Source organism: Coenobita brevimanus, chromosome 91 (genome assembly GCF_032717465.1).
Source record: "Coenobita brevimanus isolate Jiangsu-jjx chromosome 91, ASM3271746v2, whole genome shotgun sequence".
Taxonomy (NCBI): domain Eukaryota; kingdom Metazoa; phylum Arthropoda; class Malacostraca; order Decapoda; family Coenobitidae; genus Coenobita; species Coenobita brevimanus.
The window spans coordinates 4,398,275-4,417,555 of NC_137044.1; the positions used below are offsets into that span (position 1 = coordinate 4,398,275).

The 19,281-nt window shown below is 41.2% G+C and overlaps 1 protein-coding gene across 1 annotated transcript in view; it reads right to left on the reverse strand.

Moving 5' to 3' along the window:
* The window catches only part of LOC145411976 (monocarboxylate transporter 9-like), a 54,897-nt gene that overhangs the window by 13,486 nt on the left and 22,130 nt on the right, over nt 1–19,281 (reverse strand). The window contains exon 2 of the mRNA XM_080281947.1: nt 13,368–13,511. Coding sequence (XP_080138073.1) covers nt 13,368–13,511 — 144 coding nt within the window. The remainder of the gene's footprint in view (nt 1–13,367; nt 13,512–19,281) is intronic.

Genomic DNA, 19,281 nt, shown 5'->3' on the forward strand with positions numbered 1-19,281 from the left:
ACTGAGAAATGAAAAAAATAAAAGGACTAACCGCAGCGAAAAGGTGAGCTATGAATTACTCACAGCCCTATGAAATTTAAGTAATTTTTAGCTCATCATTGTGACGATAATATCTAGCTGCGGACAGTATTATAATTCCAATTTTTACTCAAAGCCACTTTTTACTCGGACGACTATAAAACTCTCACAAATTATTCCGAAAAAGAGTCGAATGAACTCCGAAACTACGCTATTGTATTTCAAAGTTCATGTTGACTCAGCCATGTGCCTAACGCCACCACCTCTCTGCCACCCTCCCTACCACCATCACCCTGCAACTTGCCATCTCAGTTTTCAGTGCAGAGTTGTAGCAATAGATTAACACTAGAATATAATGTTAATCACGAAGATGTGCTAAAGGCTGGCTAGTTGTTGCACGTCTGTCTGCAACTGAGCTGCGTGAAATATGTTGCAAAATGCTTTAAAATATTGGCCAAATTAAAGTGAAAGAAGTATAATCCTACGCCTGTGTCTCGTTAAGTATGGTAATGAAGTGTGTGTGTGTGTGTGTGTGTGTGTGTGTGTGTGTGTGTGTGTGTGTGTGTGTGTGTGTGTGTGTGCGTGTGTGTGTAAGAGAGGGGGATTTTTCATGGTCACCAGGTTATATTATGGTGTCGGGTAAATCCTTTTAAGCGGATGATGTCATACGTAATTTATTCTCTTTGTTACTGTAGTCGGTTTGTTTTCAGTTGACAGTGATTCCTGTCATTTTTCAGCTCAGTTGATGGCCAAGTGTAGTCAGCTTGGAAGGTAAATTTGACTAGTAACCAAGGAGACTCATTCCTGTCTCATAACAAAGACTTGTCGAATTTCATGCAACCAGGAGCGACCCATTTCCCCATAGATGACTACAAATTGACTATAGAAGTGAAGGGGTTATTGAAGGCTTTATGTAACCCCTCCTGTCAGAAAAGTCTCTCCTAGGCTGAATGAAATCGTCTGTAGATAGTAAGATTAAAAGATACGTCCTCGAATTGAAGGGATTGAGGAAGAGGCATGGTCTGTTGGGGAGCAACTTACAGACAAGACATTATGGCACCAGATTCTCTCTCTCTCTCTCTCTCTCTCTCTCTCTCTCTCTCAAGTGCCAAATATATTCACTTGGGGGGGGGGAGTGGAGATTCACAGACGCTTAAGAATGTTAATACTGTCACCGTTAACCTTCGCATGGTGGAGAAAACTTTAGTATTAAGTTCCTGTCAATGCTTGACGATTTTATTAAGCTGAGAAGGAGTAACACGTTCCTGAGATTTTTCATTCCTTTAGCCAGAGAACTTCACACTTACTTCGCTCATTCTGTTACTGCACGATTTGATTCAGCTTAATAAGAGTCCTTTGTGTGAATACGTAAAGTGTATGATGAGGGCTTTATTTAACACCTCTAGGTTGCATTCATTACCTTACCCGACGGAGGCCGGTGAGGTAATGTTTTTGGCTGAGATTTTTAGCAGCACTATGGAAAAACGGCCGAATGAAATTACATGAAACTTTCAGGATATGTGGGTACAGGTCCCAAAAGAAAGTGATTAAATTTGGGAGGTAAACGAGTGACCTTGAAAGGTCAAACTCAAGGTCACGGATTTTCAGAATTCTATAACTTGAAACCGGTTGAAGATAGAGATAATTACTACCATGAACATATAGGGACTTGTAATATGGGCTTTCATTTGGCGGTAAGACCTTTGACCTTGAGTGATCTTGAAAGGTCAGACTCAAGGTCACGGATGTTCAGGGGACAATAGCTCGAAACTGGTTAAAGATAGAGATATTTACTAATATCAGCATATAAGAAGTCCCTTATAGGTTTTTAACTGGTACCGTGACCTTTGACCGTAAGTAACCTCGAAAGGTCAAACTCAGGGTCATGGATATTCAGGGGGCTATAACTCGAAACTCGTTGAAGATAGAGATATTTACTCTTATAAAGATATAGGAAGTCACTTATGGGCTTTTATTTGGCACCATGACCTTTGACCTTGAGTGACCTTGAAAGGTCAAACGCAAGATCACGGATTTCTGAGGGCGTAACTTAAAAACATTAGCGCCATTACGTTAGACTTTAATTGTGTACAGTACTGACACTAAATGACAGTACTATTTCAGTACTAACAGCAATAAAACAACTGCGGGCGAGGTTTGTTGTGCCTGGCACCATTTGTTCTCTCTGCAACTTGACGATTTTATTCATCATAGAGTCCCTTGTCAAATCTCTAGTTCAAATACTTTTCCCTCGGCTGAATAAAATCGCCCGTAGATAGCAATATTAAGGTACAAAGTACGTTATCGGATTCAAAGAGCTCTTCATTGCAATTTTCAGTGATACCACATTGTTGTTTTGACCCCAGGCTCATCTGAATCGTAAACCCAGTGGACAACAGGATTAAGTTGTCCTGCAATTCACCACCTTCTTTTCGGGGAAGGGCAAGTAGTTGAGGAAAGTTTTTATAACCAGACAGTTGTGCCGCGTGGTTATATCTATGCCACCACATGACGGCGTACCTATCCAGCACCGCCTGATCTTTTCAGTATGGTTACGTGTTTTTCGTAGTTTTGTTCCTGATGATTTTATTTGCATTATGAGAGCCACCCAAATGTTGATGAACTTAATGGAGTCAAAATTTAAGTCTTCCAGGTCGAAAAGTCTACTGTATACCCTGAGGTGAATGATTTTGCCAGGAAACAGCGCAGATAAAATGCAAACAACGGTATCTGATTTAAGGGTTATATTTTGTACCTGGTTAATTTTAGCACATACGTGGCACATACGTCCAGTTTACTTTGACTTGGCTTAAAATTGCCATCTTTCCGTCTTTAATGCTGAACTGCAACAAGAGATAAGAATAAAATGTGGTGCAAATCACGAAGAAGTGCTGTGGAAAGATGTAGAGTTGTTGCATTGTCTAAAGGAAAATAAGCTGCAAAAGGACGAAAATTTCCGTCACGTTAAGATGAATGAAATGTAGTTAAATTTATCACAGATCTGACACTTGGTTAATTTTAGCCCGTCTGGTGCAGCGTCTGAAAAGTTAGCATACTCCAAGAAAACCCAAGGCCAGACGGATGTAGCATTTCAAATATTAATGACATTGATTTAAAATACCGCACCCCCCGCTTTCTCTGCTCTCTCTCTCTCTCTCTCTCTCTCTCTCACACACACACACACACACACACACACACACACACACACACACACACACACACACACACACACACACACACACACACACACACACACACACACACACACACACACACACACACACACACACACACACACACACACACACACACACACACACACACACACACACACACACACACACACACACACACACACACACACACACACACACACACACACACACACACACACACACACACACACACACACACACACACACACACACACACACACACACACACACACACACACACACACACACACACACACACACACACACACACACACACACACACACACACACACACACACACACACACACACACACACACACACACACACACACACACACACACACACACACACACACACACACACACACACACACACACACACACACACACACACACACACACACACACACACACACACACACACACACACACACACACACACACACACTACTGTTGCTACGTGTGCACATTTGGCAAGGAAAGTTCGCTATGCAAGTCACAGTCGCGCTGAGAATGAACAATCAACCCCCACACATCCGGCTATCCCCACACTTAGTTCTTGATTTCTCTGGCTCCGAACATCGACTAAGGCACATTATCATCACGTGTCCATCTTTATCCTCATCTTCATCCTTAACAACAGCAGCTGCAGCAACAACAGCTTCAACATCAAACCATTCATCATCATCACAGTCATCTTCAGGGTCATCATCATTTTTGTGCTTTCCGTCCTTCCGTTATCATATTCTTACATACGCCAAATAATTGTGCTTAGTTTTGGGAGATATCTTGCAACGAGGTATTCCTACCATAAAAAGAAAAAAATTGCCTGGTGGTAGCAAAACTGAAATACAGAAGAAGGTATCGCAGTGAAGGAGTAATCGCCTGCTAACTTAATGCCACGAAGGGTTATACGACAGTCTTGTAAATCCTCCATTAAAGATGCTCACCTTAACCCCTTCTATGGTGACGACGTTTTGCAATTTATTCGTACTACCTACAGAAAGGAGAACCCGGAAAAAGACTGATGAAGATGTTAATATATGAGAGAACATTCAGCTTAAGGGAAATTTTCGCAGTGAAAGGGTCAGTGAAGGCTCTATCGAGTCTCAGCGTTTTGGAAAATGTCCCAAGGTTCATCTGGAGACAGCAAGAGTGTAGAGAAAAATACACCATAAGAAAGAAGGGGTTAAAGAAGAAGGTGACGGGGGATTAAATTCATGCCTATCGTATGCGCGACGGTCATTAAGGCTGGCTGGTAACGATCACAGTGTCCTGGTATCGGATTTCCGTTCTGTGTAACATTATGGCACCTTTTTCTTATCCAGGAAAGTCTAGGTTATCTGTTTATTGATATCAGTCAGGGGCGTCCGCAGGATTTTTTGAAAGGGGGGGGGTCAAAATAAATTATACATATGTATGCGGTTATATCAAAATACACACACTCCAAATAGGCAGAGTCATATACTTACATGAGTTACATGACTTACATCAAATGCATAGTGATAGAATGCATGAATCGACTCAAATCACTCAATCATCCTTGAACAAGAGCTGAAACCGTTGAATTCCAAGGGGGGGGCAACTGCCCCCCCCCCTCCGGACGCCCATGATATCAGGTTAAGTTAGTTTGGTAGTCGGTTAGGTTAATCTCTTAGGTTAGGAAAGGAGGTTAGAGTATTAAAAAAAAAAGAAAAAAAGAAAAATAGAAACGAGATCATCCCTGGAAAGTCAGACTTAGAACGTAGTGCAAAACTGGTATACAGAACGGAAATCTGCTTCCCGGTCTTCAAAAATGCAGTCCTCAAAATTCTAAGTAACATCCAGGTCCTCAGTCGACGTATTAACCTTGTTACTACTAGGAGGTTCTTCCAGACTTGATAAAATCGCCAAAGTGACAAAAATAAAAATGAAAATGGCGTCATCGTACAGAAGGTGTTAAAGTAGAGCAGAGCTGAGCGTATATTTTAATGGATGTTTGCTGAGTGGGCATCGTCACGGAACACAAAGCAGGAGGAACAGAATCGATCGCCTGCACCAGACAGTAATTGCCTGCCATTCTGGGGACGGACTCTGGGTTCACCAAAATTGCAAAAGTATTTATCAAGAATTTTAAATAGTTTTCAGGATAAACTGATGTCCATGGCAGTTGACTATCATCAGAAATCTTGTTTATCGTGTTTTTCATTTTTATATTCACTTTAGTCTGGTTGTAAGGTATGTATGAATGAAGACGGAAGAATGAACAAGCAGTCAGTACAAACCGTAGGCTTAAGAAGGTTTGTAAGTATGGAATCGGCTTTCCTATTCTCGTGGAACTAGAAATCTCCCTAACTCGTCTTTCTTACAAGTTTATTTCTCTGTGTAGTACGTAAATGTCCTCCCATATACTATTTATACAACTTAGTGTGTGTGGTAAGTGGTGGCGACCATCATCCACTCACTTTATATAGTGCTGCCTACTTCGTTCTTTATCATTCTTTTTTTGGGGGTCTGCCCTTCTCTCTTCCTATTTCTCCCATCTTTCCTGTCATTGTTTACTGCCACTGTTTCCACATGAGATGGCTGTACACCAAGTGACAAGCCTAATGGTATCTTTAACCTTGGAAACCATTTATAACGCTGAGTGGTAACCATATAACTAATAATGGGTTGTTGTGGAATCAACTATGATGCCTCTGTTAACTGAATGGAGAGACGGAAATGCTGCATCCATCCGGGATACTAAACTTCCACATACTTCACCTCGCCTTGCTGTGGCGAGACGATGTTCACCACAAAGAAACATCGGTTCGCTGCACAGGACGGCCATGCAGGAACGGTTGTTTGCCTTCGGTTGATGGGTCTGTTGGACTAGACAGACCGGGATTACTCAACAACAGCAAGAAACTTAGCATGCCAGTACCCTCGCATACTGTATATAATTAATGCAAACTAGTGTGTATCTACAATAAAAGGACAAAAATGCCCAACTCATATCTTTATGGGAGATGCGTTGACAGCCTTCTAACATGATGAGAAAATCTCTCTCTGAACCTACGCACCTGCTGCCGGGGAAAACCCACATCCGACCCACTGTTCCCTGGGAAGAATTAAGCACTTCATTCTGACGGGGTGTTTATTTAGTCTTGCTTCCTTTAGACGTTTATATTTACCTTAGGTGACATTTTCCGAACTGCAGGGGTTATATACAGCCTTTATTTACTACCTCACAACTATAGTTTATTCGCTTTTGGCCCAGATTTTTGTCCTTTTGAAGCTTATTTGTAGTTCATGGCCGACGACAATGCCACGGCGCTACAGCCTCTTCATAACACTTTGTTATTAGCGTCATAGCCCAGTGTTAATCTAGTGTTACAACGCAGCATTCAAGATGGAGGGATGGCAGTTTTAGGCCAAATTAGAGTGAAAAGGGTATAATAATTCCAGCGCTACTGGGATCTTCGCCAAACTGAATGTAATCGTCTGGTAGCAGCAAGGGTAAACCACAAACTGCATCATTGTGCTGAAGAGGTTAATTGAAAGCAACTGCCTCATATTTCCCTTGAGCATTAAGTTGTCGTTACCATTATCAATAACATCATCATCGTCACCTTCGTCATCTTCATCCCCATCGTTATCATCATGTCTGACATTTCACTATAACACAAAGACTTTTTCTTAGTTTTTCTCCAGTCTGACCTATAACCTGTCGATCTGTTCTTTCAAATACCAGCAAATTTGTAGATTTCGTATTTGTGTGATTCTGTCTACTACATTCTCATACAGTATCTCCGACAGCATTCTTATTAATTTCTTCAATCCGATTACGTATCTTGCATTTCACTTTCGTCTACAGGATGCTTTATTCACGTGGGGGGGGGGGAGGATTTTTGAACTGGAGAGGGAAGATAATAGCCTTCATTAACCCTTTCATTTTCGAATATCCTTCCCAAGTTGAAGAAAACTGGTTCGTGGTGTAGTAATTACAATGAAGGTTGCGTGCGGGAAGGTATACTCGTAAAGCCAGTTCTCTTGGATGGTCATTTATGGCATATCTTTAAGTCTTATATGTGGTCAGTCTGCATCCAACATTATTGAGTGCAGTCAGCAAGTTACAGAATAACTAAGGATAGTCTGTCATTGTTATATGCTGGAGAACTCATCGTCAGAAACTGGGGTTTTGTTCAGATCTTAGTGCTCTCAGTTTTAATAATACGACCCCCTTTAGTTTCCAGTGTTAAGTTAGTAGTTCATGTCGATATCTAATTATTATTTGTACATCTCTTACTTTTGTCTCCACATCAAGTTTTTCGTTCCACACGATACCAAACGTTATCCTCTCCGTTTTCCTATAGGCACATCGAAAATATCGTTCCAGGAAGAAGAGAGCTTTGATTCAAGCTCAATTAGCACAAGACGGTCATAAATATTTCCAAGTCTCTATGGCTTATACTCATAAACCGCCTGGCTTTAGCAGGAATAAAAACTGGAGTTTTCCTTACCACTAGAAGGTTAAGGCAGACAAGTTTTGTAGTCCCAGTTTTCCTTTACAATACGACCTGCAGTAATTATGTGATGTTACATCATGGTCCCAAGTGGTGCTGCTGAGTGAACATGGATAAGGGGGAAACAGACTACGCCCGCCAGTCTGATCAGCCCGCAGATCGAAGTCTGATTAATCTAGTAACGAACTGGACGTGTTAATCAATGCACCACTGCCCTTCTCTCCCTCCTTGTTCTAGGATTTTTAATCCCCAGAGGAAGGCTTCGTAAAAGATCTTAGCCAATATAACCGGTACATAAGTGTCTTCAGCGGTTTATTATTTTCACAGATAATTTTGCTCGGGCATAATTTTATCGTCATACTCACTCTAGTGTAGTTGTACAGTGTTCAGGAGCAATATGAGTGAAGATGAAAGTATAAGGGAACAGTTTTAATACAACTTAGCGTTAAGAAAATTTTAATACAACTTAGCGTTAAGAAATTTTATGAATTATTAATACAAATTAGCGTTAAGAAATTTTATGAATGTGGTACCAAATGGCTTCTCCACTATAGTTCGCTCAACTTAATTTGACGGAGGTTAAGGATTAGGAAGGGTAGTGCATCATAGGTGAAGGAGTCGTTACTGAGTAGGGACAGAAAACCATTAATCATATTGTCGAGTTACTCGTCACAGGCAACGGATACTAGATTTTGCAGCATAACATTAGGCATATAAGGGTATCGTTGAAGACCTGCTTAACGATGCAGATAAAGACAAATAAGAAGGATACGATTGTCATTAAATCAGTCAGTCATTTTCCGCGAATTTAACCCGCCTAAGCCGGTGAAGATCCTGGTCCCAAGTTATGCTTGTGGGTGAACTAACTGAGTCTAGTTTGACAGGCCAAGAAAACGACTGGTAGCTCTTTAAGATGCGAATTAGATTTGCCAACCAGTGTAGCACCGACTTGGCCGCAGATAAGGAACTCGTGCAGATTTCTTTGATGGTGTCATCATGGGAGCAGAAGTTTTGTCTTTTTTTTTTGTTTAACAGAAATAGGTAAACCAGTTAATTCTTCATTCAGATATTCTGCATTACCTTTCCTTAAAGGTACATTTTTCACATAAATAAAAGCTAATTAGCTTCATTGCGATGATGTATTTCTCTTTTGTTTATAATTACTTTGACTAGACTTTTGAGATATTCCATACTTCGAGGAGTTCGGTACAGCCTTCACAAACAATCAGAGGTCTCCCCCAAGCTAAATAAAATCATCTGGAGAAAGGAAAAATAAATTTTAAAAGACGTCATCGTAATGAAAGTGTTGTATCTAACCCATTCTGTGTTTACCCTGGCAAGAGCGGTGAAATTTCCGTGTCCCTGGACCATCAGCTGGGAGCTTAACAACGACCCTGTCACAGACGTACTCGTCATGGTTAATTCTCAGACTCTGTGACTCATTTTTCCCCGCATAAAATCGTCAAGGTGTAGGCTATCTGTAAATAAAGTATGAGAGAAGGTGCGACCATGAGAAGGCAACTTATTCGGGAGTGACGTAGCTAGAATATTGTTCGGGCTAACTCCAGAGGATATTATTCAGCTTTGGGAGATCTTTACTTCTTAATGGGATAGTGATGTAAAACAGACTAAAGTAATCCTTCTTTTGATAAGTATCTGCAAGGTGGGGTGTGGCGGATGTCGAAATCAACAGCACGGCACCTGTTGTTAGACTCCAATTGTTGAACACCTCTTGTTAAACGCCCATTATGGAACGTCTATTGTCTCGGGAGCTTTGGTAAGTTTGTATGGGCGACGCTACTGCTAATAGCCAAGGTAAGCTTCTCTATATAGCTTCTAATAATCGCTGGCAGGTAAAGTGCAAATGTTGCACTTCAACTGTACTTTGATATTAGCAGCATAATGTACAGTACATTAAAACTTGTCTGGTGCATAATGGGCAGAATTACTATGTAGAAATAAATGAATCGAAGCAGAGGTAGCAGAAGAACGATTGTTGTTTGCAGATGTTAAATCCTCGGATCATGAAACAGTAAAGGATATAATTCATTACCATCATGTTATAGTAATTTCCATTTCCGCCTTGCATGTCTAAATATTAGTAAGGCACACCTTTAGGTATTCGTAACATACAGGTTGGATGCAGGGGACACGGATAACGTGTTTGGAATACATTCTGGAAGTTCGCTGTGTGTTTATGAATGTTTCAGGTGTCGATATCAATGCCAGAGGTGAAAATCTGGGGATAAGATGGAGGATGCTACTCCCCTCCCCCAAGTATTTTGCTCACGGGGTAGGACAGCGTTTTCCTCTCAAAATCTCAGATAAAAACAAGACAGTCGAGGGAGGTTAATATAGTGCATGAAGGTTGGAGTATTAGATCCATTAATGGTAAATCAAGGTAGGCTTGAAATGAGGAAGAAAATTTTGAGCCATTCCAGGTGAGGATTTGTTTGCAATGTTTGGGCCCATTTTAGAGTACCGGTAAATGCGATGTGAGTGAGCGTGTGTTTGTCCTGTAAATATTGGACAGGGAGAGCGGACCAGGTTAGTTTTACTGTCTGCATCAGTTATTTTGATTTCTTACCAATAGTATTCGATACTGAAGTTGTTAGATTGACACTGATACATGGAAACTCACACTTGGTGTTACACAGGCGTATCATATTTTCTAGATTTGCAGAGACAATCCCACTTTTGAACAATGGTCTCTGCATCCCATTTGGCTAGTAATTTTGTCCTGTGGGAAAAAAGAAGAAGAATATGCTGTACTTTTTTTTTTTTTAGTGCAGGTGTTTTTTATTTGTTGGCATATTCAGGGTGGGTGCGAGAGTGACGAGATTGAACCACACGGGCACAGCTGACTTGTTAACACAGCCTTTACGTCAGAAACCAGTGACTTCAAAAAGAGGAGTGTATTCTGAAGGGTTGTTCATTCCTCCAACTTGCTGACTGAAACTTTCGACATAGATCTGTTCTTTTCTATTACGTTTCGTATTTCTTTTCATATATTATCAGATATACTTTAATCATATAAGGTACGTAGCCATCCTCATTTTAATGTAGCATAGTGAATGCATATGAAACATGTCATCATACACGACAGGAAAGGTCTTTTATTATCTACAGCAACCATTATTAGGTGTGCCGAGGTACCATTTGTTTAGCGGGGCCCTCAACCATTAGTCAGATGCCATCTTGTGTTATCATTATGTCTAATCTTGCACATTCACCTTGGAGCGAGTGCACTGCCTTTCCACCTGCAGTTCAAGAGGCTTCCTAAGCTAACCAGAACAGTTTGACGGAGACTATCGTTCTGAAAGAATTTATATTTCTCATGTTTTCTAAGGATCATTGAAATAGAAAAACATTTTTCCTCTTGCAACCTGAAGCGTGTAGTTTGCCTCAAAAGAGATCTCGAGGAATTTCTGTCCTGCTCAGTAATGTACGGATGAGAGGTTCCGTATAGAGGCATGAACTATGTCTTTGTACATACAAAAGGAATTTTAGTGACTTCATAATCTAACTACTTGTAAGAAGTTGTTTCAGTCCGTCCAAGTAGATGTACACTGACTTACACTGGTAACATGTTTTAGCCTACACAATATACCATCACTGCTCTACGCATTTGTGAATTCAGCGGTACTCTCCTTCCACGACACACAGCGCTCTCGTTTATTCGTATTTGTATATTGGTATCATCATCACCATCATCATCATCATCGTCATCATCATCATCATCATCATCATCATCATCATCATCACTGAAACTGGGGTTATACATAATTTTGACAGATGCAAAACCTACGCAAGCAAAGCTGATCCTGTTTGTATTGTGTCAGTATACTTATAATTCACTTTTTCTCGGCCGGAAGCAAATTGTGTGCTGCACAGAGGATATCACGAAAGACATTAATGGGCAATTATGTATCACGCCATAATAATTTATAGTAGCTCTACCGAGAACAACGTACTCATCACCTAACTGTCTGCTGCATAAGAAATCATTATCAAGCATCGACCAAACTAGTATTATTAATTCAGACGAGATTTAAGCTTTATGGGATGGTTTTGTGGCTAATAGGTACCTCATTCCAGACTTCATCCAAGATAGCCGAGAAAAAAGTGATTCATAGCCCATTTATCACCACTCACCGCCACCCTCACCCATGTACAGTTGTGAGTCAAGGGAGCAGGTCCACTAGTCAGCACACGCAACACGTAGCTGGAAGAGCCTGAGTTAGATTTTCATTCGAGGTAGAACATTCGAAGAAGTGTTAGCCTCCTTTTCCTGTTCACACTGAAATCAAAGTGGGAACCTTGATGTACATTATACTTGATTATTACTAGGGGAAGATTGTGATCGATTATTGCTAGAGGAAGATTGTGACTTGGAGGTAACTGTTTGTCTGCCTTAATGATCATCGTGAAGTCGACAGGCATTATAATAGGTCTTTATCTTTAGCTGCGATCACCAAGACTTTTACACGTTTGGAGCTCCGAGCTGACGTATATATGCCAACCCTTCCAGTTGGTTTAAATATTTCTGGGTTAGTTTGGCAAGGTCTCTAAAGGCTGCGACACAGTTACGAGACGGTGTAAAGAATTATTGATCGTATCTGTACCCTCTAACACCACTCAACGCCACTCACCCTCATTTAGTAGTAATAGTAATAATTAATAATAATAATAATAATAATAATAATAATCCAGAATTTTCTCAGAAGGGCCAGTTCTTCAAAACGAATTCACTAGCGCCTAGACCATATTTACAGCTTTATCATGACAAGAACTGTGACATTATTCATAGACAAGGCAAACATCATCAGAGAAAGGGATAACAAACACCACTCACAACAACCCCTTTCACCCTGCCCCTATCATTACACCTGTCGCCTTCCATGTCGTAATTAAGACTTATTTTGGCAGGAAGAAACAGGAAATGGGAGAGCAGAATCTTTCCATGCAGTTTTCTTCTTCTTGCAATATCAAATTCTGCTTCCCTGTTGTTTAGCGAATATCTGCCTATAAATCTTTCCACATCTCTAGTTTTTCCAGGAAAGGGGAGGTCAAAATCTTCCCATGCAGCTTTTTCCTTCTTGCAAAAACAAATTCTGGTTATCTGTTATTTAGCGAATCTCATCCAACAGTCTTTTCATATCTCTAGTTCTTCCTGCAAAAATAAATCTTGGAAACGAATAGAAAATTATCCTAAGTTGGGTTGTTGTGATTTAGTGTAGTAACTCCAGTGGGTAAAAGTGTATTGGTTTTCAGTTGTATCCTTGCCTTACACATGGATTCAAAATTCCCCGAGGAGGCAGGATATTAAAGATCATGTAATGCTGACAGGGACATTGGTCGGTCTGTTTGCCCGTAATGTTCTAATGGACTACGGTAGCGTTGCCTCGAGTTCCTACACCTCGAAGGAAAGAATGTGGGACTGATTATTACTTTATATTTTAGAATGTTAAGTTCTGCTGAAAATCTTCCTGCAAAAATAAATCTTGGTTACGAGAAGGGAAATATAAGTCAGTGGGTGAATCTTGGTCAAAATCTTTCCAGATTTTGTGTTCTGTGAAAAAAAAAAAAAAAAAAATCTCACCGCAGAGGAAAATTATCGTGTAATTTATGAATCTGTTGACTAACCTGTGAGGAAGCCAACGGAGAATATGAGCTGATTCATGGAGGTCGCGAAGGAGCCCAGGAGCAGACCCAGGAAACACAGGAACCCGCCCAGGAACGACACCTTGCGCGAGGTGAAGCGACGACACAACACTCCCGTCACAGGTGCTGTAGGAAGAAAGAAGCATTTACTTCATACGGTCTGACTTATGTAATTATCAAAGGAAACGAGTGATAATGATGGTGATGATGATGATTATGATGATGATGATGACTTGGGATGTGAAGGAACGGCACATCAGTCCCGTCACAGGCACTGCAGGAAGAAAGAGACAGTTACAAGTTTTCTGATCATTATAATTATCAGCAAAAATTAATAATGAAAGTGATGATGGTCATGATGAGATGACGGTGATGGAAAAGATGACATGAAACATGAAGGAATAGCATAGCACTGTATTCACAGGCGGTGGAGGAAGAAGGAAGTAATTAGTTTAAAGTCTGTGTGATTATTATAAACAATGATGATAACATGTAAAGTGATGATGATGATGATAATGATAACATCCATGACATAAAGGCAAAGCGATGACAGCGTACTCCTGTAACAGACGCTGGAGGCAATTGGAAACGCTAATATGCTGGATTTCAAAACATTATCGAAATTCATCTTAAAAAGTGGCAGGGTAATAAGACAAGGATGGCCGCCAGCTAAGGAAGGTTATGGAGAGAGCACCCCTGGACGGACCGAACAACAACGAACAGCCACTATTTTGCAGGCAAGAATCGGTAACCCCTGGGTCCTACCGAAGTTGTTCCTCCAAAGTCTTTTTCCTGCCTGAGCGTCAATATCTTCACGACCCCTGACAAAGGCGCTGCAGGAAAGGGAGTACCACCGAGTGTTTCTGAGGACTGTTCATGACGCATTACCATCTGGTACCCTCCACAGGCAAATGCGTTCAGCTTCACCTGCAGATATCAGCAATGCCATCCCAAACGATGCCGAAATGGCTGACAAAAGAGTACTACAGAAGTGTTAACAGACCATCTGGCACTGACTTCAAGCGATGGGCCCCACACTAACCCTGCCGAGATAATTAGCACCACACCTAGCAACACTTCAGCACCTCCTGAAAGAGGCTCTGCACTCTGCAGAAGGAAAGAATCAGAGTTTTCCGGCAGAACACCATAACACCCAGTGAGGAAAACAATATTGTTATTAGTAGTAGGTAGCTGCTAAGCGCATCGGTGCTGCTCATTGTTGTCCTTCACGCTCCATATATACCACTGGTACCCAGACTTCGTAAGGAGTCTTTTATTACTGTCGTGCTGCTGCGCCCTAGGACGGCTGGACTGAGAACCCTGACGTGGTCATTGCATTTGAGCGGGTGTACCCATGCCTCAGTATGGAGCTCCGTTTATGAGGAACCCTCAGAAGGACACGAAGCACTAACTAAATACCCAAGACTAGAGATGTGCCACAACAATCCTGCTACATCAAGAGATATCCTATTAGCTTCGACGTGATGGGAGGAGGATTAGAAAGGGCAACAGAGTATCCTACTGTATCAAGAAATGCAAAGCGATTACTGTCCATCGTTACTACATTTCGACCTGGGCTAGAGATACCCTACAACTAACTTACTATGTCACTGGTAGGGTGACTATATTGGTGGCCCGAGCAGAGCGCAGAGTACCCCATAAAACTTCTGTATACATTAGCAGCAAGCGCAAGGTAAGCCCACCACAAAGTTGCTCTCATACGCTGGTAGTGACTGGCAGCCCGCCGATCTGCCATATCTACCACTATGTTTAGCTTAGGGCCAGCTTGGGACTTACTGTCGGATATAGCCCTTCACACACACACACACACACACACACACACACACACACACACACACACACACACACACACACACACACACACACACACACACACACACACACACACACACACACACACACACACACACACACACACACACACACACACACACACACACACACACACACACACACACACACACACACACACACACACACACACACACACACACACACACACACACACACACACACACACACACACAAAATTCGTATCTTAGCCCCAACGGGAGAAGAGACAGGAATAAGGCAAAAAAAAGACAACGAAGGTAGAATAGAATAGTATAATATCTAGTAAAGGACAAGAATAAAGTATAAAGAAATATTGTCACGGAAGAGAAAAATAAAGTAACATTCGAGTGCGATTGAGAGGAATGAAATGGCAAAGATTCCCAAGAATATAAACAGTATCTGTGTCAGGAATAATAAAAGAAAATCAGGGGTTAGAAAGAGGATAGGAGAAATACAAGCCACAGATAGTGACGCGGAAATTGTTGAAGCAGACAGTGGCATGGTGTAGGTATAATTAATTGACTTGCGGATAGGCGTTAGTTTGTGAGCGTCCATTCCACAAACTGTGGACGTCGGTGGGGCACGAACCCACCACTCTAGAGAGCCCTACGAGTGGCCCAGATCTAAACCGACCGAGCCACGGAGTCGCCAGGAATAATGTAGGCAAAGCGGCCCTCCCCTACATCCACCTTGTTCAATGTGGTTAGGTGGCGGAGGTGGGTGAGGGGCGGGGTGGAGATCAGGGTCACGGGAAGCGGGGGCCTCTTCTTGTTTTTTTCACAGCAGGGGTTGTTTTGTTTTTTTCATTGTATGGTACGTTATTTACTTGTAATTTTTGTGTGTCTAATTCCGCGGATGGCATGTTAGTCTTGTATTTTTTTTTTTTTTTTACTTCGGTCGATAAGTATTTAAGAAGTGTAAAGAGCATGCGAAGTAATACTAACCCTTACAGTACGAGTGGCATTTCCTCAGATGAATAGAACTGTTTGGAGGTAAGAAGAATATAATAAAAAAATAAAAAAATAAAGAGAGAGAGAGAGAGGCGTCATCGCAGTGAAACCCATACTGGTAGTATAGATTATTTTCTTTCATCCTTTCTTATATGAGAGGATTTTTGCAAGTTGAATACAATCATTGGTTAGGAAGGATAAAATGTATGAAAAAGCGACATCGAAGTGAAGGGGTTAAGATGTACAAGCAGTATGCAAGATAAATCCCTGAGGAGGAGTGCTTAGGAACCTTGTATGTTCGTCTGGAGGTGGGCAGAAAAAAAAAAAATAGCCAAGAGATCATTGATTTTTAATATCATTTGAAGAATAAATTACAAAGGATGTCATTATTGTGAAGGAACTAAGGTGTATTGTGTAAACTAAATTGCTAAGGAATAGGCGTTACGGATCTTTCTAAAGTCACGAAACCCCGGCCCAAGGTGAAGAAGAGGTCAGACTGAATGCAGGGAGAGACGGAGCGGGGCGTTGTCGGGTGCCAGAAGGCGGGGTCCTCCTGGCATGGTTGTATCAGTTTACCGCAATTGCATCCTCGTGGTTACTTATTCTGTTGCGGTATATGGCCTTATTCTGGTTGCCAGAGGAGACTGACTAGGAGAGTGGATGCGGGTGAGGTAGAGGGGTGGCGGAGGAGGGGGAGACGAGAGTGAGATGAAGGAGTGGGGTGGATAGGTATATGAGAGGTGTGTGTGAGTTAGAGAAAAGGCAGCCTACTGGTGGAGGACAGGGTTACATGGAGGCTATAATTTGTGATCACTCGATCCGTGTTTAAGGCATCAGAAGTTGTGAAAGTCCCTCCTAAGAGTAAGAGAAAATCGGATGTGGAGGTAGCAAGAATATTTAAAGAAGATTATAGTCTACAACTGAAGAGGCAATGGGTCTTGTTCGGTGTGAGGTTGGCTATGACATTTCTCCAGCCAGATGTAGGATTAAAGGATGCCCGGAGACTATACTCGATTTGTTTTCATTTGACGGAACTGGGCTACTCTTACAACTTTACGTGTCGTGGTTGCATGGAATTCATGAATCCTTCATTATGGAACAGGAATTAATCTCTTTTGTTGCTAGTCAGAGCAGCCCTCCAGTTTGACTTTACAGCTTTATTTCTATGTCGTGGTTGCATAGAATTCATATAGCCTTAATTATGAGACAGACGCTGATCTCCTTGGTTAATAATCAATCCTTCAGTCCGACTTTACAACTTTATTACTATGCGTGATTGAATGGAATTCATTGTCTTTATTATGAAATAGGAATTAATCTCCTTGGTTACTAGTCAGATCAGCCCTTCAGTTTAACTACATCTTCCCATCAGCTGACATGAAAGGGGTTAAGGATGTTTGTCAGATTCGAGTAAAGAGATTATATGATGAATTAGTGATGTCCAAAGAAGATTAATCTGTTGTCATCAGAATATGCGTATGATGTTCACACTGAATTTAGAATGTCACAGGCAAGCGATATATGGCTTCCTCATTAGCAAAAAAAAAAGTATGGGTGTAAAATCATCGGGCAAATTGCAATGGCCATAATCTGTGTTACGGCATGTGCATTAACCCCAGTATTTTTTGAGCGAATGTACAGCGATATGTATATTTTTTTTAGGTTGCGAATTGGAGGGGGCAGTTCCAGATATATTTAGTGTCCACCTCTTCCACCTTCCCATGCCCTCGAAGCTGCGAGGATGCTTTCAACAAATGGTAATCGCTGAGGTCACTGTATTCCTAAGCCCCACTCCTTCCCCATTTTAGTCGCCTATTATGAACCTCCGGAAATATGAGGTATTCTTTCTTGAAAAATATCCGTTGCGAAAAATTGTAATAATTTGGAACTATCACACAACACTGCTCTTCGAAGTATGCATCAGTTGCTGGAAATTTGCAAAAAAAAAAAAAAAATGGTATTTGCAGTTTTCATAAAATAGAAAAATGACCAGAAGAATGGTGTGCTGATTATTAATTGCCGGTTTTAGGAACAGTTATTGTTCGCTTCCTTAATACTGAAATGAGAATAAAATATGGGAGAGTCTGCATGCGTGACATGAAACCATGCAAGGGACTTTATACATTATAGTAAATATCATTGTACAGTATACATAAATTTAAAGAATTATGTATTAAGCACATGCAATGAGTAACAAAATATAAACAGCTGGAATGTAGAACTAAAGTAGATTTGCTAGGAACAATGTTTTATTAGCTTCATTACTGAAATAATCCGGCTTTTTTGAAGCGATATTATTACGAGCCTCATTTGAGAACACTGTTGCATTTTTCGTGTGGGATGAGAAAAAAGTGTGGCATCCACTTAATACATTGTGGGTCGTGCAAGGCAACTAAAAGGGCAGACATCAAGAAACTAGAGTCCCATTCCCTCACTGTACATGCATACTGATGTGGTAACCTCACTCCCACCAGTTCTGATGTAAATAGCCTAGGAAGTGGAGTGGGGAGATGCAGAGTTTGAGTGGGGAGATACATGGTTTGAGTGGGAAGATGCTGCACGTATTTCCCTCTCGTCTGATTCCAACACTGAAAGAGATCAACGAGCCCAGATCTGAGTCATGCTTTAATTACCTCCCCCCCCCCATGTGAATAATACGAAAAAGGATGATGATGAAAAGGCGGTGAGTTTGGTGGTGCCCCATCAATGGACACAAAAAAAGGACCCTATTACATCGCTACACACAGCGAATGTATTGTTTGGTCTAGTTAGCCTCCTTTGTGAGCCGCCCTGTTCTGTGTAATATCTGCTTCACTCCACCGCCTCCACTGGCCTGTTAAACGGGTCACCTTGAGGTTCACATGGAGGGCATTGAATGTATACCGAAGAACACGCTTCGTAGCCTGAAGGTATTTATTACGGTTATTATTATTGTTGTTATTGTTGTTTTTGCTATCATAATATGTGTTCATCATCGTCTCTATATCTTGGGTGAAATATGTATATCAAGCAAGTAAAATTCTTGCGAAATATATTCAACTCCTTTATAGGGCAGTGACATGTAGTCTTAATATAAAAGGAACACTACAGGT